This window comes from Monosiga brevicollis, genomic scaffold (genome assembly GCF_000002865.3).
Source record: "Monosiga brevicollis MX1 MONBRscaffold_3 genomic scaffold, whole genome shotgun sequence".
Classification (NCBI taxonomy): Eukaryota; class Choanoflagellata; order Craspedida; family Salpingoecidae; genus Monosiga; species Monosiga brevicollis.
This window is the reverse complement of record NW_001865040.1, coordinates 319,267-341,171: the sequence shown is the minus strand read 5'-3', so window position 1 is coordinate 341,171 and position 21,905 is coordinate 319,267. Positions and strand designations below refer to the sequence as shown.

General features: G+C 55.4%; 6 protein-coding genes across 6 annotated transcripts; 3 read left to right on the top strand and 3 right to left on the bottom strand.

The window, feature by feature from the left end:
• Positions 1-315: 315 nt before the first annotated feature.
• On the bottom strand, positions 316-2,398 carry MONBRDRAFT_5591 (uncharacterized protein; the record flags this gene model as incomplete). Its single annotated transcript, XM_001742910.1, has 2 exons — positions 316-1,793; positions 1,891-2,398. 2 exons carry the CDS (start codon positions 2,396-2,398, stop codon positions 316-318), a joined length of 1,986 nt encoding a protein of 661 aa, XP_001742962.1.
• Positions 2,399-7,329: 4,931 nt separating this feature from the next.
• Positions 7,330-7,995, top strand: MONBRDRAFT_14804 (uncharacterized protein; the record flags this gene model as incomplete). Its single annotated transcript, XM_001743231.1, has 4 exons — positions 7,330-7,508; positions 7,605-7,678; positions 7,788-7,843; positions 7,942-7,995. Coding segments are annotated over 4 exons (363 nt in total), but the record flags the coding sequence as incomplete, so codon positions are not given.
• Positions 7,996-8,376: 381 nt separating this feature from the next.
• Positions 8,377-9,218, bottom strand: MONBRDRAFT_5589 (uncharacterized protein; the record flags this gene model as incomplete). Its single annotated transcript, XM_001742909.1, has 3 exons — positions 8,377-8,762; positions 8,843-8,902; positions 9,023-9,218. 3 exons carry the CDS (start codon positions 9,216-9,218, stop codon positions 8,377-8,379), a joined length of 642 nt encoding a protein of 213 aa, XP_001742961.1.
• Positions 9,219-13,247: 4,029 nt separating this feature from the next.
• Positions 13,248-14,759, top strand: MONBRDRAFT_22722 (uncharacterized protein; the record flags this gene model as incomplete). The annotated part of the gene is made up of 1 exon (XM_001743230.1): positions 13,248-14,759. One exon carries the CDS (start codon positions 13,248-13,250, stop codon positions 14,757-14,759), a length of 1,512 nt encoding a protein of 503 aa, XP_001743282.1.
• Positions 14,760-16,711: 1,952 nt separating this feature from the next.
• Positions 16,712-20,796, bottom strand: MONBRDRAFT_5587 (uncharacterized protein; the record flags this gene model as incomplete). The annotated part of the gene is made up of 4 exons (XM_001742908.1): positions 16,712-16,801; positions 16,900-19,310; positions 19,421-20,302; positions 20,445-20,796. The coding sequence occupies 4 exons, from the start codon at positions 20,794-20,796 to the stop codon at positions 16,712-16,714; spliced, it is 3,735 nt and encodes a 1,244-aa protein (XP_001742960.1).
• A 464-nt stretch (positions 20,797-21,260) lies between these two features.
• MONBRDRAFT_5586 (uncharacterized protein) lies at positions 21,261-21,866 on the top strand (the record flags this gene model as incomplete). Its single annotated transcript, XM_001743229.1, has 2 exons — positions 21,261-21,492; positions 21,733-21,866. The coding sequence occupies 2 exons, from the start codon at positions 21,261-21,263 to the stop codon at positions 21,864-21,866; spliced, it is 366 nt and encodes a 121-aa protein (XP_001743281.1).
• Positions 21,867-21,905: the final 39 nt, after the last annotated feature.

Here is a 21,905-nt window from a genome sequence, read left to right as displayed (position 1 = left end):
CTCCATTTTTTTGGGGATTTTTTTACCTTTTCTCAATCGGTGGCGGGTGCTCAGGCTGACCGCCTCCTCGACGCAGGCACTCACGACTCCTTTGTGCGTGTATAAATGGATCTGATGTATAAATGAGTTCAAGCTAAGGATTGATAAGTTAGGGTGGGGAATGGCAGGTCATCATCTTACATACGCAATGATTGCCATGTGGTGCTTACTGTTTGATAAGAAATAATAAATTCGGCAGAATGAGGTGGGCGCATATCGGAGCCAAGTGCACAGGCCGAACGCTGAGTGCGTTTAAGGTAGAAAGCTCAGGCTGCTTTACGATGCCAAATCCAGGTACCAAGAGGTCACAACGGGTAGCAGGGCGGGGTCGTCACTCCAAGCGCCCAGCCCGCCGGCCAGAAACTTGTCATCGGGCTCGAGGATGACCGTGAGCGCAGTCTGATTGTTGAAAATGACGGTCAGTAGATTGTGGTCCAAGATTAAATGCAGACGGCACGTTGATGGGTCTCCAGTTACAGGCGTCAGCAAGGGCCCCGCTCGCACGTCGCTGTTGCCTGCCCGTGTAGCATCCACAAAGACCAACTCGCGTCCAAAGTCAAAACCCACGGTGACACCAAATCCGCCGTTGCCATCATCTAGCAACTGGACACCTGCTGTTGTGTTGCTGCGCCAGGACCCGTGCTGCGACATGGCGGGGACGGTCAAGGTCGCTACCACCTCCAACTGCACCGGGGAGACGATGGCGGGTGTACGCAAGGCTTCAAGCTCCGGTACAAACTGCTGTAGAACTTCGAACCCAGGTCCGAGTGTGAGATCGCGCGGCAGCGATTGGGCTGCAGGCGTCAAGCCAACCCAACCCACCAAGACTCGTCGCCCAGGCAAAAGGACCTGGTTGCTAGCGCCAGCACCTAGCGTACGCGCCATGGAAAAGCCGCGCGAGCAGTCGCCACGCAGCAGCGCCAGGCCCACCAGGCCAGGCTTGTCGGTGCCACTCACATTCAGGCAAAAGGCACCCCAATCGAGCATGCCAACGTCACCAGCAGCGGCAAAGTCCGTGTCGTTGTGTAGACTGACAAAGCGCCCACCTGGAGTCGGTTGGTGCCCCCGAAAAAACATGGTGGTGCCAACGCCTGCGTTGCCGTTCACGTTATTCAGCAGCAGACGCGTCCCGCCCTGCGCAGGATCCCCAGGCAAACCGCCGATGTAGTCAACCGTCACGAGCTCTTGCGGCTCAATGAGATCTGGGTGCAGCGCGGAGAGGACCGTCCGGTTGCTGGTAAACATGGCTCCCACATGTTGCCAGCCCGCATTGGCACCCGGCTGCGCGTGGCCCAGCAGCGTCGGGGAGCGCCAGAGATCGAGTTGGCCTCCCGCCGCACAGGGCAGCGCACGTGAGGTGCCATTGCAGCCATCCGTGGCAATTGTACTGTACCACATGCCATCGGTGTCCTTCCACGGACGTACGGGGTCGTAGGGGAGCGCACGGTAAAAACTCACATTGTACAGATACAGGTTGGCACCAAAGGACAAGAGGCTGCTGTTGGTGGCGCGGCGCAGCTCGAGCGGTACGTCCCAAGGATGACCGCCTTGCACACCTGTGGTACTGCTGCACTGGCGAAAGCCGACGTAGAGGCTGCCGTCATCATCGGCCACGGCAAACCCCGAGCAAGGGCTGTCATCGGAGGTGAAGCCAGCGTACGATTCATTCCGCTGGGTCACGCTGATTCCATGATTGGTCCAATGAACTAAATCCGTCGAACTGGCGTGATGCCACCCACCATCTCCCGGACAACCTGCCGAGCACGTTTCACCATCAGCGTGAGCACCAGCGGGTCATGTACGAAGGGACAACAAACAAAAAGACGTCCAAGATAAGATCGGGGGCTGCACCTTGAAAAACATGATGTATGCCCTCTACGGTAATGGCGGCGGCAATGTCGTGCCAGGACTCCACGTTGAGACAGGCAGGCATGTTGTGAAGCCGCGGTTGCCATTGGGCAGGGCCAGGATACGGAGGATCACGATGTTGGCACATGGCTGTCACGACTGGGTGGCCTGAAGCGTTGTTGTAGGCCCGACTGGGCAAGCCGGTCCAGTGCGGAGCTCCAACTTGCAAGCTTGGCACGGCATATTTGAGGCAGCACCGTTCCGGATCGTTGGGGGCTGGGGGACAATACGTCCAGGCGCAGCACTCGGCATCCGCCTCGCAATAGCGCGCGCAGGCTAACGCTGCACTCTCATAATGATTGGCCCCTTGAGCTGGATCCGAATGCCAGTCTGTCACATTGTAATCCAATCCTGCATAGTCGTTCGAATAGACGGGTCCCACCACAACACCCACTCCCAGACGCAGGCAAACCCCCAAGACCAACGTCCATCGCGCCAGCTCCCCCACCATCCTCGTTGGTGACCACACCCTCACTATACGCGAAAGACACTTTTTTGAGTCCAGTCGTTCGTTGTTGATGTTCTGGTGTTCCGGTTCATCTGACAATTAAAAAACGCTGAGATTTCCCGCGAAAATTTAAAATCAGGGAGGTTTCAAAAGCAGCCACACACACACACACACACATCGACTTTTTCGTTCCCAACCCTGAGCCCGCTCTCTGTCTGTCTGGCGGACGGTTGCGTTTACACACGCAACGAAGGGACAGGCATCATGATGCAGGAGTTGGAGCGTGAGGCCATGCGCTTTGATGAGTTTGGCTTCCTCACGGGCGAGGATGACCAGACCGAGGAGCTTGATTTTCGCTGCCATCGCTATGCGTACGTTGCTGCAGCAGCTTGAGAGTGTCTGCCGCTTGCATAGCCCACAGCCCGTGCTCCTCCGCCTTGGCTCGAAGCGAAGCGATCCAAGGCGCGTTCTGAATCAGAGCACTCACCTCGCCAAACTCAACGCGGCGCTGCGAAAATCGCTCTCTTTCCGTTAGGCTGACGGATGACGAACAGGCCAAACTGGACGTCTGGCGCGTCATGCTCCAAACTTGGGACGCCCTCATGATGGAGCAACCAGCCAAGGTGATGTTGCGTTTGATCCGAAAAACAGAGCAAAAAACAGAAAAAACAAAAAAACAGCCTGGCATTCATATGTCACATCAGCTCGAGCAGCGTGGGACCTACATCGAGCAAGCTCTCACACCGGTTCTACCTCGGCTGCTTGTTTCAGGTGGCCAAGCTTGTTCGCGAAGGCATCCCCAATGACGTGCGCGGCAAGGTCTGGCAAAAGCTGGTAGGAGCAGAAATGGCCCGCAAAGCCGTCAAGCTCAATTATGCTCGTGAAGTGGAAACCATCCAAGCCTTGTGCCAGGTTTGTCCCTGCAGCCACAGCGATTGCCCGCTCAAACCCTTGCAGCTCGACCGCTGGTGTTGAATGCCAACCCTTGTTGTGCCGGATGCTTGTGATGCATAGCGACGCGAAGCTGCGCAGGCCGTGATTGACCAAGAGAACGTTGAACGTGCTCGGCGCTACGCTGCTGGTGACGACAACGCAGAAGATGAAAACCTCCCACGTGCCTCCATCTCCGAAGATGGTATGCCAATCCCACAAATGCGTGGGACCATGAGCTCGTCCTGCTGCTCTCGATACGCATGCTCATCGTCTTCCTTGATTGATTTGCTGATAGATGAGCTTCCAGCCGTGGCGGCCGTGCGTCAGATCAAGGTTTGTCGTGAGCGCTTGGTCTGCAGCTATCAACGGTGCGCAATGAGGTGCGACAACGTAAGGTTTGACTTTATTTTTTCCGTCCAAACCTTGCTAGCTGGACCTGGACCGTACTTTCTACACGCACGTCATGTTCATTGACAAGGACGGCAAGGGGCAGCAAGAGCTATTCCGTCTATTATCAGTATATGCCAAAGTCAATCCCGTGGTAAGCCTGGCTTTTGATCTGTGCCCCAAGCAAGCAGCAATGACCCGTATGTATTTTAAGCCTTTGTCAAAGCACCAATTTCTTGCTCTCAATGTGTTGATGTGACCAGGTGGGCTATTGTCAAGGCATGGCCTACTTGGCAGCTGTCTTGTTGATGCACATGCCGGAAGAAGATGCCTTTTGGTGCTTTTATTGCCTACTGGAGTCGGACAAGTATTTTGCCAATTACTTTACCGAAGATCTCAGCCGTGTACAAAAGGTGCGCTTCAATGAACGGCAAATGTCATCGGGGCATGCAGATACTTCTTTGCTTTTTTGAAAAAAAAAAAAAAAAAAAAAAAAAGAATCACTGACATGCTGTGGACAAACTTTTTGCAATGATTTGACTGCTAGGATGCCAACGTGTTCGCGGGTTTGATGGCCCGGCGCATGCCGGATTTAGCATCACACATCAATGAGCTGGGTGTTCACCCGTTGATGTATGTGACGCAATGGTACGTATCATGTTCGTTGCATGCTTCAGAGTACAGAAAGAAAGCAGTCTTGCAAGATCGTGTCGCTTTCGGTGGCTCAAAGAAGCAAAGCAGCCTGAAAATGACCCCCCGCTCTTTGGAACGTGATGAATTAGGTTCATGTGTGGGTTCACCTCCCTACCTCTATGGGACACAGTCTTGTGCATTTGGGATGCCTTTTTGCTCAAAGGTGATTTTTCACGACTAGTTTTTATGAACAACAAGGGTCACGTTTTTTTTTGACTCACACAATGTTCGTTGGCGTGTAGGCGTTCGAACGTTTCATCGCGTGGCACTGTCCATCATGAGTGTGTGCGCTGAAGACTTTCTCAAGCTTGAGACGCTGGCAGAACTTTTGCCACTTCTGCATCATCTGCCCCCGCAACACGTGCGTGCTTTTGTCAAGTCTCGCTTTCATCTTTGCGGAGGAAATTTTGAGCGTTTTCTTCTGCCCTCGCTCTGTGGCCGTATTATGCTGATTGACACATTGCAGCTGGCGAGACATCAACCCACGAGCCGAGCATTGCCTGACCACTATGTTTGTATCATATCTTTTGCTTGCTGTAGCTGGCGCGCTCGCGTTTGATGACACATTTTTGGGCGGTGGACGACGTGGAGCTGCAAGCGCACGTCTCCTTTGTCAGTTTGGCCCTGGAGAACGGTGCGCAGCCCGAGGAGTTGGTACCCAACTACTGGGTCGAACAGCGTCGCCAGCAAGCTGAGACACCGACAAGCAAGTCCAATGGGTCGCAGAGCTCGGCTTCCAATGTTGCAGGTCGTACCTCGCCTAGCATGATGCGTCGCCTTCTTTCGGCACTGACGCCACGCCGCAAGCAATTTGCCACCGAAGAGCCAGACCTCTCGACTATTGCCGAGGAGTATTCACGAGAGCAATCGCGTCAGCCTAGCGTGGCCGGGTCTGCACCCGATTCGCTTCAAAAGCCAATCCCTACGCGCATCGAGGTAAGCCTTGCAGACGTTGTGGTTCTTGTTCGTTGATATTAGCCCGGGAAAACAAACGCACTCCATCTCCTCATGTGTGCTCTTGTGTCGTGAAGGGCTCTTCCCAGGGCAACTCGCCGTGGACCCTGCTGTCGCCACCGCGTCTCTCTACCAGCGCTTTTGCTTCACCGCGCCCAGATCTGGCCTCACCCATCCATTTGGAATCCCCGTTGTCGCCCTCTTTTCATCGTTCCGGAGTGCTGTCGCCCTCTTTCCGGGGTTCGCGTCAAAGGTATGACTTTGCTTGGCTCTTCTGGTTGCTTCATGTGCTTGTCAAGAGTGACTCAATAGATGGCACCCCGGCATATGTTTCTACAATCTTTTGCAAACCATTCTCACGCCACCTGATGCACTCATGTGCCTGCGAACGCGTAGGATCATCTCGGGTCTCATGCCATCCGTTCTCACATCACCGTTCGTACCGTGCCGGATGACCCCCAATTTGTCGCCAGCTGCTTAGCCCGGGTAGTATGCTCAAACTGATACTAACATGTGCCCCTCCCTCATGCCTTGCTCTCTTTAGGACGCACGATCACTGGCTTGATGCGGCATCGCCTGACTTCCGGTCCAGTTTTGGGGCCTTTACGGTACGGCCCTTATCAATACAAGAGACAATCTGAGACATAAAGATGACTGTGACAGGACGTCCTGGCTCACGGCTTCTCGTTGCTGTAGGCCTTGACCCCATTGCGCCGGTCTCAACTGCCCACTCCCGCGCGAGCAACAGACGATGGCGAGGTATGTGTGACATCAGTTGGCTAGCTTGTTGCGTTGCACCGACACGCCTCGTCGACCTAGCCGCCATGGTTCTCACCATATCCCTTGTACCTTGTGGTGTGGCTGTAGGATACGTACGATCCATCGGAGCTCATTTTTTCGGTGAGTTTTGAAAAGGCCAATCACCCTGTGTCTTCTTGAACGTGTCCAGCCTTCACTTCTCACCTTGTGAACTGCAATGACTTCTCTCTTTGACAATCCCAGCCACCAGCGCAAGCATTGTTGGAGCTCATGTCCATGACGCCCGCCCCGGTCCACGGTGCTGGTCCTGCGGCAAGGCGTCGTGTGCTCAGGCCCACACTCAACTTGCCTTCAAGCCCGCTCAATCATAAATCGCATCACCTCGCTGCTTCCGAGGGTAACACAGCCTCCCCGTTGGCCACACGCCTATAGACGGTGATGCCAGACAGGTGTTGAGTGTAGAGTTGCTGTCGTGTGCAAGTCAAATGCATGTGCTGAGTGCTGTTTTTTGTTTTTAACATGTAAATTCTGTTTTGTTGTTGTAAGCGTGTCTGCCTCCCTGGCCCGAGTCTTTGGTCGCCCCGTTTTCCTGTCTAGCTTGATTCTTCTCGTTCATGTTTCTTTTATTCTTCCTGTCAGTTGTGCAGAGAGTTGACCCTCCTCCCAGGGCTGAGCGCTGTGTGTTTGCTAATACTTTCATCAGTTCATTGACTGTTGTTGATCAAGATGTGCAAGACCATGCTCCGCCGCTGTAGGCAGAAGAAAAGCAGGTCACACACACACACACACACACACCACACACACACACACACGCACACACGCACACAAATTTAAACTTGGGCGGGAACGGTATTATAACACGTTGAAAGACCGTGTGGTATTTCTAGGCACTGTTCAAGATGGCGATGACTGCGCTGCTTCGTCGTTCCCTGACCGTCTCCAGCACCGTCGCTCGCGCCTCGCGCGCGGTGACCGTGCTGCCCTCGGCCTTCCGTCTGGCTTCCTCTTCGGATGCTCCCGCCACCAGCACGGATTTAATGCCTCAAATCCCGTACCGCGTTCCTCAGCCCATGGTAAGCGTGTGGCCGGCACACGCTCCGCCCTGAGCCGACCTGGTGGCCCGAGTTGTCAGTCGGGCGGCAGCGATACCTGCCTTGGCCAGCCCTGTTCAGAGGCTCATCATTCTTCTCGCGCTTCTGTTGTTCCAGGCACAGTCGACGGCGCCTTTGGATACCACGCCTCCGACCTTGCTGCGTGATCGTCTGGTCCGCATCACTCGCCCCGCGCGCAACGTGATGCAGTCGGGTGACTACAAGCTCGACACTTGGGTCATCAGCTGGGACACGCAGGAGCGCTGGGTCAACCCTCTGATGGGTTGGGCCTCGACGTAAGTGCCATACAATGACTCATTGCTCTACTGCATTTTTTAGGGTGACTCAGCACTCACACGCGCTTGAACCGGCCGTTTCTTCCTCAAACCCAGGGCTGATCCCATGTCCAACGTTGATGTCAAGTTTGATACCAAGGAGGAGGCCATCCGCTTCTGCGAGCAGAAGGGTAAGTGTCTCGGCTGTTTGTGGTCAGGAATGTGCTAGGGCTCTTTGCGCAGTACGTCGCGCTTCGTATGCCTGGTCTCAAACTCCTTTCTTGTCTCTCGGTCGCGCAGGCTGGACCTTTTATGTGCACGAGCCTTATGTCAAGAAGAAATTCCGCAAGGTCAGTGTCCTGCTCTTCAGCACTCATTCGAAGGCATCCTTTCAAGAGTTCTCGGTCTTGAAATCAGGGTCGTCAAGTGCTCACTTCAAACTTGTTTGGTGTAGAACTATGGCAACAACTTTAGCTGGGACAAGCGCACACGCAAGAACACCAAGTAAATTTGTTCAGCCTCCTTCACCAACGGTCGTGCCTTTCTGGCCGTTACAGCTGGGTCGCATCTGAGAGACCGCTGCGCTGGCTTCTTTGTGCCTCCCTGTCCTTCCTTGCACTTTCCTGCATGGTCGTCTGGTGTCGCTCCTGTCTTCTCGTATCTTTTCTTCTCCTTTCTTTTGTGTGTGTGTTTTGCCCCACGACCCTTGCGCGTAGCCTTCCGTCTGGGACAATGCTGTTTTCTACAATCAACTTTACAAAACAGTGCTTACGAGCTGTGTGTGTCGTGTCATCCTAAAACTCTGCTTGTCCCGGGAGGGGGAACGGGTAGCGGTTGCCCGTGTATTTCAAAGCTTTTAATAAGAGTGTTTCGATTATCGACGGTTTGCTTAGGCATAAAAGGCGGCAAATCTTTCAAAGGCAGCTTGGAGGCTCTCCAAGTCGGCGCAGTCAACTCGACATACCACCAGGCGCGGGTCGTCGCGACGAGGCGGCGGGAGCTTGGCGCGCACAGCGTCAGGGGTCCACTCTGGACCGGAGCGAGCAATTAACAATAGTTGCGGTCGTTGTAAGGCTTCCGCGGCGCGGGCAAATTCGGTCAAAGCTTCATCGGGCTGATGTTGGTCGTCCCAGAGAAAAATCTGTGACAGCCGAGCGGGGGCAGAGAAAGATGAGCGGGTGCAGCTTCGTAAAGAGCACACCCGGGAGCTGAGACCGACCAAGCCTTGCATGTCCGCATAAAATCGTGCCCAATAGGCTCGCATCTTGTCGGCACCTACGGCGAAGCATCAAGGAGCGATGAGGTCGCGGAAGGCATTGCATTTTTGGCATGCGGGCGAAGGAGGCGGTCCGTACCACCAATCTCTTTCACGTTGAATTGCACCTTGGAGGTGAGCACGGGCTTGATGGCAAAGCCTGGGCATCGGACAGATCAAAAGTGCTTTGATGAGGTTCGAGGAGCGGCCTACAGGGAGGGCGGAGGATCCCGGGGCTGGTCGCCATCGTGCTCAAGGGCGCAGGGGTTTGGTTTCGTACCCTTGGTCGGTTCCAGGTCGGTGTACGGCTCATGATTGAGGGCCGCGAGAAGGGCTGACTTGCCAGTGCCAGCCATGCCCAAGCACAGAACATCGTAGATGGGGCGAGGTGGCGGCTCAGCCGGCAGGCAGATCTTGCATACCTGATAACAAGCAATGCGCACGACGCCCCAGCACAGGGCTAGGGCGTTGCCCATGACTCGCACGAGTGCAGACACGAACCAGAACACAGAGAGAGAAGAGAGAAGAGAGAGAGAGAGAAGAGAGAAGAGAGAGAGAGAGAAGAGAGAAGAGAGAAGAGAGAAGAGAGAAGAGAGAAGAGAGAAGAGAGAAGATTGGTTTGGTCGAGAGAGAAGAAGAGAGAAGAGAGAGCAACAGAGAGAGAAGAGAGTGAAAAGCGTAAAATGTTTTTCTTTGGCTATGGGGGATGCTCATAAAGTGAAACGGCGAGGGGTGATGGAAGCACTGCCCTCAACTCCAGGCAGTCCCGGGCCTGGAGTCTTGTGGAGAGGGCAGTACCGCACACGCGCGCACATCTCAGTGATTCGGCGCTATGGCATAACAATTGCAGTATACATGGCCGGAAATGGGCTCGGAAATGGATGGCACCACGGGTCACAGTAACCGACAACCCTGTGTACCGTTGGTTGGCATGGAAATGGAAACCCAGCTTCATCTGCCCGTCATCAGACGGAAGCCATGGACCTTTTGAATCGCTGCTCTCCTCTCGAGTCCTCCCGCCCCACCCCACCAGTGACCGATGGTCGTATGGCAAGCGACCCACACAGAACACATTGGCAGCATCATCACATTGTGTTCGTGAACCAGTAGCGTCACCATCCCGAATGTAGACAAGTCAGAAATAACATCACACAGGAGCAGCGTATCGGCAGCTTGCCACTTGGCCCAGCGATGGGTGAGCTGCGTGTGCAGGCATGGCAGCGTGCCAAGGGCATGTGTACCGCTTCTAGCTGAGGCACACGTACATCATTATTCTTGCATCTGAGCATCTGAGCTCATCTGTACGTATGCTGGGATGTCAGCTGGAAAAGCGTCATCAGCAACATGGCACCGTATCACCCCGCCTGATCCGCCTGCCGCATGCCCACGTTGTGCCAAGCAAACCAAGCCTAATGTTTTCACATGCGACAGTTGTCGGATGTGGCCAGAAGGTTTTGCCAAAATCCCAAAATTCCTCACAAGCTTACCTTTGTACGACGGAGTGAGGTGAGGTGAGCTTGCGCTCGCCCACGAGTGCATGTGCATGTGGGCGTGTCTGTGAAAAAGCCGTGAAATGGGCACACAAGAGACATAGGCTCTGAAGTTGGAGCCTGGCAAGTCGCGCCGCGCCGCCATTTTTAAAATTTACTGGTTCTTTGCCACACATCCAAGATTTCTTTACAAGTCTTGACCACTGCCCACTCTCGCCGCCCAGTATCGTGTTCCCTCTCGCCTTCGCCCCGTGCAAGACTGTCTGCCACCTTGCCCACTGCCACAGACACACATTCCCATTCCGAGTCTCTGAGTGTAACACACACCTGCACGCATCCGGGCGTGTGAACCAAACGTGTACACACACACATCAGATCACCCGTGTGCCACCCACACACACGCGTGTGCTTCTCTTTCTTGTTGTCGTATACCTGCTACCCCTCGCCTGGTCACGCTGCCATTCAACACTGTAACTTGTATGTGTGTGTGTGAACACACAACCCTGCGGACAACAAGACACAAGCAAGTGTCAGCAAATTTCGGCTTTGCTGCTCTCTCTACTGTTCGGGCCCGCATCCTCCCATAAGAAGACTCGCGGCAGCAAGTACGTGCGGATATGAATTGCGCGCACCAACACGCTCAGACACAGATACAGTCACGTCACAGCCATACACAGTACATCAGGCACAATCCGACATACAACTGCCTCATTGTCGCACACACATCGCGGGAGGCCATCACCGACGTTGGTAACCCCCATTCTGTCGTGCACGTCCTCTTTTTCCTGAGGGGATCTCGAGATATGACATCAAGACATGGTCATGACCGCGCGCTTTCTACCCAGCCCGCTTGCAATCTGGCCCCACAAGCTTCCAATCGGGACCGCACACGCACGATCGCCTCGCATCACTTGCACACGTATTTTTGCCCCCATTGCCCTCGCTTTGCGCTTGCGTACCCCTCGTCCCGCCCATCTGGGCTTGCTCAAGTGAATGTCCCTCGGGTCGCCCAGCCATTTTCCGCGATCCCTTCCTGCCACCGTTCCACACCTCCCCCACTTTACACATCCATATGAATACACACAGATGATATTACTTGCTATCCTTATTGCTGGTGCACAACTTTGCTCTGCTCCCGTAGCTGAGTTCGACAGCCAAAAAGGCCGCAGCTCAGCAAATAGCACCTCAACCAATACGTTGCCGTGATCAAAGCCCCTCGTCTCGACGTTGACCAGGCAGCATGCGCTCCACCGCCGACGTGACCATTCATGCGTGAGTGGTTTCGCTTGCGATGCCCGCCGGGATGAATCGATCATATTTGGCCCAGCTGTGCTTCTTTTCTTGGGTTAACTGGGATTGATTCGGTCTTTCCTTCCTGGAATGCTAGATTATACATTGTCGTCCTCGTGCTTGCCGCGCTTGGCAGTGTGTGGTCTATCGCCAGCCCCGACTGGCTGCTCGCCCCACCCGAAGCCACCGCTCATAGTTGTGGCCCCGTGACTTGTGCGTTTCGATTTGGCCCGCCCTCCCTCTTTTTTGAAGCTGTACTTCTCCTGTTTCAGACCATTTGTCCCTTTTGACTCTTGTATTGTCCCAATAGTTGCGACAAGCCAAGGCTTGCGTGAGCGCTATGGGGCCGACTTTAGTGATGCACCCACGCCTGCCTGGGAGCATGCTGCTGGTCTCAACATTGCTGCCTTCATCCTAAGCGCCATGACCCTGCCCTTTGCCCTTGGAACCTGCGCCTGTATGAGTGGCAGCACGGTACGATTGTGTCCTCGAGTGCCCTGGCTCAGTGCATCAGCGGCGAGTATGACGCCACATCGTCACGGTCTTGTTTGATGTGCTTGCTGGCTTTTTTTTTTTTCCAAACAGAAATGGCAAACCATTCCCATGGCCGTGGCTGGTGCGAGCGCTTTGCACTATGCTTTAATGTCATGAACTCGCCGTTGGCCGGACACACACACACATTGTCTCACTCATAAACGCGGTGCGCTCGTGCGATCTCGCAGCCATCCTGCAAACGGCAGGCACCATCGAATTCGCCGCTGGTGTGAGTGCCACCCAGCCCAATGGTCCCGCCGCACCTTGTGGCTGCGGAACTCATGCTCACATGTTTGAGCTTGGTGATTGCACCCTTGGCCTTGCTTGGCCCATTGGTAAGCGCGGTCCCGCTTACCGCCTTATCGCTCCTCCTTCTTGGTCATATTCGATGAGTTCTTGTCCCTGCTTGAGTGTTTTTTCTGACCTGAGACTCATCAATGCGTGCACATCGCCCATCACCTTGCGTACAGCATGTGCCTCCTGCCTGCTTTATGTATTGGCCATGATTGGCGCGGGTCTCGTCGCTGGTCGCACTCGCAAATTTGTGCAGTATGAGCTAGTCGTCTAAAGCTGGGCCACCTTCGTCGGCGTGTGCGCGCTCCAGTAGATTGTCTCGCCACATCGTTGTCCCCGTGTTTCTTTGTTTGTCATTTGTGCCTAACACAGGCACAGTCAACCATTCAGTAAAGCTGCATGGCTTTCCGCCTGGTCTGTGGCTGGGCACTTGGCGTCCATGACGCTCCCTTTTCTGTTGATCTTGCAGATCCATTGTGATTGTGGCTGTTGTTTTATGTATATACAGTTGAGGCCAGCCCATCCCGTCCACAGTGTTTGCGCGTTTATGTGTGTGCGTGTGCGTGCGTGTGTGCGCCAAAATTGCAAAGCATTTTACCCAGCTCCGGCTCCTCCACAGACACTTCAATCTGAATTGTGTTTCGTTCTGGGATGAGGACACACACACACACACAGACACAGACACAGACAGACAGACACACAGACACACACAGACACACAGACACACACACACAGACACACACACACACACACAGACACACACACACACACACACACACACACACACACACACACACACACACACACACACACACACACAGACACACTCCGAATCCGGTGGGCTGGTGATTTTTTTGCTAGCACGGGCGGGTGCGTTTGGCTCGAGAGCCCGACAGAATGCGGGCCAGTGTGGTTGGGCGTGACTGTAGCTGGCTGCCCTTTGCACTTTTTTTGGTGCTGGCTGCTGGTCTCTGGCTGGAGATCTCCTTTGAGCATGACAGCGCTGCGCGCCCAACTGCTCCACGCTGCCAACCTGTGCCGCGCCGTTCCATCGAACCCGTCTTCACCAACCTGACGGTAGAATACAATACCGCGCCAGCCTTCACCTACGATGTGATTGAAGGTGCTGACGTGGAGGGCCATGACCTTGCAAACGTCCGCTCAAATAACGTGGAGCTGTTGAAGCAGACCTGCAACGCCTTGACCGAGTGCATGGGGTTCAACTCGAATGGCTGGCTCAAGAGCAAAGTCAGCTCGCGCACACCGTCCGGGGCACGGCTCTTTGTCAAGTTGCCACTTGCCGCAGCCCGTCAAGATTCTGCGGCGGCCCATCTCGGAGCTGGCCGCGCTCAGGTGGAGCGCCTGACGCACGTGCTGCAGCCCAACATCAACTTGACCAGTCTGCAGGAGCAGGCGCTACGCCAGCTACGTATCTTCACCTACCCGGTACACCTGGGTTCCATGCCTCGGGCCCCAGATGACTACAAGTATGGCGTTGAACGCCGCTTGCCCCAAGTGTTGGCATCGTCTCCCTATGCAGTCCAGCAGCCTGAAGAAGCCACTCATTTCCTAATTCCCTTTCAATGCACAGCACATCGATACACAGTGGCCGACCGTGCGGGTGGCCAAAACGCAGCAGAGGCGGGGCTGGCTTCATGGATTGCGAGCATCAGCGCTGCATATCCCTACTGGAACCGCAGTGCCGGAGCCAATCATTTTTACGTCTGTAGCCATGACATGGGCTCATCGGCCGTCGCTCAATTGTCTCGGGCAGCCCAGCAGAACCTAATTGGTCTCGTCAACACAGCCGATCGTCGCGACGGCTTCTTTAATGTGCACCGAGATCTGGCCACTGCGCCGCACATCGGCGACGGGTGTGACACCTGCCTACAGGGCGGCACTCGACTGTCAGTGACGCGCGAGGCATGGGCAGGCACGCCCCGGAATCGTTTGGCCTTTATGGCCGGCAACCTACAACGTGGGCCAGTGCGGCCGCGCCTACGCCAGTTTTTCGATGGCGATCCCGACTTTTTATTGGTCGACGGCACACTGGCGGCAGCACACTACCGTCAAGCGCTGGCCGAGAGCGAGTTTTGTCTGGTGGTTCGGGGCTTCCGAGTCTGGACGCCACGACTTATGGATGCCGTGTGGTCTGGGTGTATTCCGGTGATCATCGCGGATGGGTACGAGCTGCCGTTCAGCTCCCTTCTACATTGGCCCAGTTTTGCAGTGTTTGTACCGGAACATGACGTTCCTCGTCTCAAAGACATCTTGCTGGCCAAGCTGTCCCAGGCACCGCTGCTTCGCGCCAACTTGCTGGCAGCCAGTCAGTATCTGACCTATCACTCCAACTGGGTGCCGTTGGACGCCTTTGATATACTCATGCTTCAGCTAGCAGCGCGTTCGTGACGCATCACGCAGCGCCTTGCTCCAAATTGGAGCAGATCGTGGGCGCGATAATAAAAATTATCCCATGCGCTATGGACCGCCTGCCTGCTGAAGAGATGGGAGCTGGCCCGTGGGAGAGAGCGAGAGAAAGAACAGAATGAAATGCAGAACCACACGCTTGGCGCTGCTGTGTATCGATTTTGCTGTGTCCAGCCATGATCAACGCCTAGAACCGACTTAGAACAATTGAAGCATAATCTGATGTCCTAGCCGATCGATCGGCATCTGATGATGCAGGCTCTAAATTGGTGCGTCAAGTTGTGTGCCTTCATAGTGACAAGGACGAGTCGCGCTCGGCACGAGGTCGACCGGATGCGCCTGCAAGAGGGGTTTGATCAGAAAGGAGGAGAAAGTAGAAAACGGCAGTCTTTCTGACGCTGAGCTCAGCTCAAACGCAGCAGCTTAGTCACTCTATTCACATGCACGACAAAAAAGCCGAAAACAAAAAACCTCCTCCTTGGAAAGAAGGGCGCCGTCTCATTTCACCGCTTCGGTGGGCAGAGCTTTGGGTGCTTGGTATCTGAGGTCAAGGGTGATGGGGGGCAAGGTGGACAGTGGAAAGTGAGATGGCACAGACCCGCCTATGGCTGCAACGGGCGGCATGCAACGATCACGTCGCTTGTATGACGTTCTCAGCACCCCGAGGAGGTTCGTACCCTGGGGTGGCTGGATCAATGGGTTGCTTCGAGAGGAAGATGGTCAGCGCTGGCTGATCCCGATTCACATGAATCCTATGGTGAAAGCGAGGAGTGAGGACTCGGGCATTATCACTCATGATAATCATCATCATTTATAAAAGCACAAGAGTGCGCAGCGGAACAACAACGAACTCATCCAGATTGGGATCGGCTGTCGGCAAAGGACGCCAAACTTCCACCTCCCTGCACACAGCAGGCATTGGGGACCACAAGGCAAATGAGCACCTTCTCCATCACCGCAGCATGGTTATATTGATGAGGGTGAGTCGACATACCGAACATGAAAGATTTGATTAGCTTGGTACAAACCCTATATGGGTTTTATGAATTGATAACGGGAGGGCATGAGCACGTGGGAGGAGGCGGGGCTCGGCCAGAACAGTCAATGCACGCCAACATACAGGGAGTTCCCGCTTCAGAATCTCGGCAATGGAGACACACTTGGCTACCGCAGATCCAAAGGCCATCACGCAGATGGGGCTTGTCTAGAAAGCAAACACGGGTCAGGGCGGTAAACGTGAGTGCGGCACGCGCTTCGCGGGACTCAGGCAGGCCTGCGTCCGACATTTGGCTGACCCACCTCAAGGGCCGAGGTGCAAAAGCCAATGACGGCGGACATCTTGCTGTGCCCCTTGACGTGTACGCCAGTAACACCGTCCGGCACACCAAAGGCACTGTCGTCGGCATGCCGCGTCTCGGCCTGATGAGGCGTTTGCGACAGCATGAGACCATGCGCACGAAGCGCAAACGGGATGCTGGCTCTGAATCAATTCCCGGTTTCCATGTTCCTTGCACCGCTTCTCCCCTCTCCACCACATAGACAGGCAACCACGGGAAGACTCGTAACAAGGGCACACACGGGCGCGCACCGACCGACCTTTTCGTAGTTTTCAATCAAGGCAATTTGCTCATCCATCGTGTGTCGCGCCAACGTTTTGAAATAAATGCGCCAGAGGTTTTGAGAATTTCTCGGTTTGTTTTTTTGTTTTTTTTCAACATCAAAAAAAAAAAAAAAAAAGCAAAAAAAAAAAAAAAAGCCATTAGACATGTAAATCAATTGCGCGGCAGATCCATTATAAATATGATTTGGTCAGCCACTCAGGGTACGGCGAATCGTCTCAGACGAGGGGGAAAAAAAGTCACTCAGGAGCTTCATGGTCTCTTATTATTATCGATATAAACAATGCTGCACGTGGTTCACTCCGTATTTCCGGATCACTGCGGGTGCTTTGGACGTCGGCGCAGGTCCTGCAAAGCCACGAGCAACTGTTTCACCTCTTCTTCCAGCCGCAACACTTTAAGGCCCTACCAAGCAGAGTGCAGCTTCGTGAGGCCCCAGGCCAAATTTTGGCAACGATAGAACCCACGGCAGCGCGCAATGACTTGACAAGGATCCTACTCACCTCATCGGCCAGTCGCTGGCGCCATTTGCTTTCGACCGTTTCTTTGTCTAAATCCGAGCGCTGGAGCTGTTCTGTCAAGAGGTGTTTCATCTGACGCTCCCGTTCGCGCTGCTGGGCCTCAAGCTGAGCAATGCGACGCTGCAACAGGTTAAAGTGTTGCATGGTGGGGCTTTGGAATTGCTGAGCCTGGTCGAGTTCTAGTTGCAGGGCGTGCTTGCTAGCCTCGAGCTCCCGCAATTGGCGTTCATACTCGACAACCTTTTCCAAGGAAGGCGCCTCGGCCACTCGCGCCTCCAAGCGTTTGATGTGTTCGCGGTACGAGGCAGCCTCGGCCTCGAGCAGCTGCGTGCTCTGTTCTAGCGACCGCAGGCGCTGCTCGCGAGCCTTTAGGGCAGTCTGTGAACTCTCTTTGAGCTCCGTTAAGGCTGCCTCAATGCGGACGCGTTCCAAACGGTTTGCCTCAGATAGTCGGACCGCAGCGTCAAGCCGCCCCTGGACATCGTCACGTTCGAGTTGGACCTGACGTAATTCTTCAGCCGTTATTTCTACCCGCTCTTGTAACTTGCTGGAAGCCGCTTGCATAGCCGCTACTTTCTCTGTGAGGACGGCATGCTCGCGCTCGAGCTGTAGTACTTGCTGCACAGAGTGCGTGCTGTGTCCGGTGCTATCCGGTCGCGGCGATGGTGCCGCTCCCTCCCCGGGCGCATCGGCCTCAGGGGCACCCAGCCGTTTTTTTAGCTGTGCATAGCGAGCTTGCAACGCCTCAAGTTCGGTTTGAAGTTCCTTGGCCCTGGAGTAGGGGCGGTGCTCTTGCTTGGCGGCTTCAAGCTCGCGTCGTGTCTCTTTAAGACGAGCTTCAAATCCTGTCTTAATGCTGGCGTACTCTAAGCGAAGCTGCTCCAACTGTTCCCGATGCCCAGCCATGGCCTGATCGTAGTCAGCCTGCAGCTGTTTAAGATCGCGGTCTCGTGCAGCAAGCGCACTGCGTAGCTGCACAACGGTAACTTCTTCGTCGGGCTTGAGTAAGGACGCTACGCTATCTTCCTTGGGCTTGTGGGCCGCAGCCAGGGCAGCCTTGCCTGAACGAACTTCGGTGAGCATGGCTTGCAAGGCTTCACAATCTTGCTGACGCTCTGCCAGATTAGCTTGTGCCTGACGTGCTTCGGCCCGTAGCTCCTCCATAGCGGCTAGCGTCTGTTCAAGTTGTTCCTTCAATCGGCGCACCTCCTCGTTGCGCCGCGTGAGCAGAGCGTCCTGGCGAGCAATCGTGCCTTGTAGCTCGGTGCGCAGCTCAGCCAAGGCACCGCGATGCTGCTCTTTGGTCGTTGCATGGGCCGCCTGCTCCGCTTGTAGACGGCGCTCGAGGTCTTGCAGCCGCTCATCGCTAATCGTGCCACGCGTGCGGGTGCGCTCGTCTGTATCTTCGACTTGAGCTCGAAGAACAAAATTTTCGCGTCGCAGTTCAGCCAGGAGTGTCTGCAAGTCAGCAGCCTGGCCGCCCTCCACTGTTTCCATGGCGCGTACGCGCTTCATCAGCTGCTCATTTTCCTGATTCAAGAGCTTGAGCATCATTTCTTGCTGAGCCACGGTGTCGCGTAGTGCCGCGGTTTCGGTTGCTGCTGTTGTCACCTGTTCGAGGCCGTGCTCAGTGCCATCAGCCTGCCAGGCATCCAGGCGCTTGGCCAGCTGCTCCTGTAACGCGCTGTGGTGTTGGTGGGCTCGTGACGACAAGGGTGGGACCCCTTTGGCAGTGGCGGCAGTGGCAGCACCTGTGGGGTTCATCCCGGCAGCGGTCGGGGCCGAGGTGGTTTGAACAGCGGGGCGCGGTATGCGACTGCTCACACTACCGCTGGTGGTTGGTCGCGAGCTTGCTGTGTCCAATAAAGATGCCGGCAAGGCCTGGGGGGCCAAGCTCGATGAATGAGCAAGCGCACTCTTTGTTTTGGCTGCGACATGATCCGTGTGGTTGTCTTGAGTCTCAGCGTCATCTCCCTCGTCCGTGCCAGCCTCGCTGTCTGCGCCTGCATCGTCTTGGAGGTGCCGTCCAGCCATGGAGCTGTCCAAAGCATCAGCATTCGCTTCCAAAGCCGAATTGATCGTCGAGTCAAAATCAGCCATGAAATCATCAAAGTTTTGTGTTTTTGCAGAAGTGAGGGCAGCACTGGCAGAGACGATAGCAGGCCGCGGGGCAGGCACGGGGGTTGGTTCGGGCTTGTTCTGGGCCCCAGAAATGGGGTAAGGCGTTTCGTCGTCACTATTCGCTTGTTTTTGGTCACGTGCCACGCTGTTGTCCGCCTCAACAGCAGTGCCCGTCGTCGCGCGAGCGGGGGAGACAGGGGCGTGTTCGGTCTCCTCGCGCAATAGTGCCAGGGTTGGGCGCAAGGAACTCATCAAACTACCGTCCAAAGAGTCTGCAAAGTTGACTAGACTCGCCACACAGGAGAGGTTAGGTGGTGTGGGTTTCAGAGCAGAAGCGAATCACTGGCGGAAATCAAGACCGCAAGACACGCCGCCAACCTACCAGCATCTAATCGCGAGGGTTTGGAGGCAGCCAAGGCGCCGATGGCGGTTGCAGGTTCTGCGATTGCGTGGTCACTTGGCTCCTCGTTGCCGCTCAACTCATCCTCGGTGTCAGCGCTTGCGCTGTCCGTACGGTCGTGCTCGTTAGATTCTTGATTCTCCGTCTCCTGGCCCTTGGTGTTTTCTTCTTCTTGTTCTTTTTGTTCTTCTTGTTCATCATCATCATGGTCATGGTCATGGTCATGGTCATGGTCATGGTCATGGTCATGGTCATGGTCATGGTCATGGTCATGGTCATGGTCATGCTCATTTGCAAAGTCCTTGCTCACGCTGCGGTCGCCACGGTCGTGACTGGCTTCACGGTGGCTTCTGTCAGGGCTGCTATTTTGATCGCTATCATCGTCAAGGCTGGCAAAGTCGTCCGACGCATTCCGTTCGCTCGGAGGTGTGTGAGTGCGCACTTGCACGTGACCGATGGGAGCAGACTCCTCAGACTCGGGTTCTTCGGCAATCGGATCGCTGGCGCCGCGCGGCGCAGGGTCGGTGGCACCAGCGAGAAGTGCAGCAATTTCATCAGCCACGCTGCTGTGGGCGGTGGCACTTGGTGCACGAAGGATGGTGCCTGAGCTTGCAATGTGCGACTTTAGCGGGTGCTGTCGGGAGCTGAGGTGAGCATTGCGATCTTGATCCGCTGACGTGCTGCTCTCGGTGGGCTCATCCTCCAGCTGGGCGCTGCTCACGGTTGAGCCCAAGCTGGTGAAGGTGTCGGACATGTTCAAATAGCCCCCGGGCTTGCTGCGCCCGTGAAGCGAAGCGCTGAGGTGTGCCCCGGCCCCCGCGCTTGGCTTGACAGAAGCTGACAGGCGCGAGGCACCACCCAATCCTGAAAATGGAGGGTAGGGCAGGATATGCGAAGGCGCACGAGCGAATGCGGTGATTCGAGTAGCAATTGTTCGCAACGGCGTTTATCAGGCTCATTCACGAGTGCTGACGGCAAGAGCGGTACCCCGAGACAGCCGACGTACCTCGAGCAGCGACGCCGGTGGTCTTGGGTACAGGGGCAGTTGCGGCCAGGTTGGTTTTGGGTCGCAGCCAGCGGGAGCGACCGGTGGCTGCCGAGTCTTCGCGCCCCAGGGCTGACTCGTCCTCATCCTCATCCTCATCCGAAAAATTGAGCGGGATGCGAGCGGTGTAGGGTTGACGCGTGGCTGCACTAGAGGTTGCTTGGTGACGGCGCTGCCATGGCTGTGGACTCTCCTCGTCCGACAGCGGCTGATAGGGGGGGATCGATACAGTGCAAGACAAACAGACGTGAGGTGTCCCACCACGGCTCAGCCAAGCAGCAAGGCGGGAACAGGCATGAGCCCATCCCAACATACCGCGGCCATAAAGGCTTCAAAATCATCCATAATCTCAAACGTTGCTGCCCCGCTGCCCCTCGCCTCGCCACCCGGACCATGTGCGACACCACGGCGATCCGACAGCTCTCCCGCGATAACGGCCGTTTCAATTGTGTGTGTGTGTGTGTGAGAGAGAGAGAGAAAGAGAGAGAGAGAGAGAAAGAGAGAGAGAGAGAGAGAGAGAGAGAGAGAGAGAGAGAGAGAGAGAGAGAGAGAGAGAGAGAGAGAGAGAGAGAGAGAGAGAGAGAGAGAGAGAGAGAGAGAGAGAGAGAGAGAGAGAGAGAGAGAGAGAGAGAGAGAGAGAGAGAGAGAGAGAGAGAGAGAGAGAGAGAGAGAGAGAGAGAGAGAGAGAGAGACTCCTGTGTGTGCCTGTATATCCCTGTGTCTGTATCTCCCTGGGTGCGTGTGTGCCTCTCAGGTTTGTTCTTGGATCTTGTCGAGATGGCGAGCTGGGTGGATCATGTTCAGGCTTTGAGCCAGACCAACAATATTGAGGATGCGGCCATCTACGGGTTGGATGGCACGCTGTGGGCAGCCACAGGGAAACTGCAGGCAGCTCCAGCAGCGGAGGCACAGGCCATCCTCGAGGCCATTGAGAGTGAGAAGGTGGCAGCCCTCCTCGTGGAACGTGGCATCAATTTTGGTGGCAAGCGATACCTCTTTCTGCGACGCGGTGCGTGGTCTACGCATGCGTTTCTTCATCAGCGGCATCACCAGAAAGTCCCGCCCTCACGGTGTTGTGCTCCTCTCCTTGCCCACTGCCCTGGCCTCGTTGGCTTGACACAGATGGTGGCACCATGATCATGGGACGCGAGCGTGAGTTGTTTTGCAAACCGCCTGCTGAGACGAGCTCATTGAAGACGGCTGGCCCGCCTCATCCCAAACGCACTCGTATTGGCCCTTTGCATGGCAGACAACTGCGGCATCGTCTTCTACAAAACATTGAAGGCGCTCGTCGTCGCCACTTATGCTTTTCCAGCATCGGCGGCTGACTGCCTCACCCAAGTCTCTTCCTTCGCAGACTACCTCATCAGCATGCAGATGTAGCGGCCGTTGGAGCCCCAACAGGGTTCATAGCACAAATGC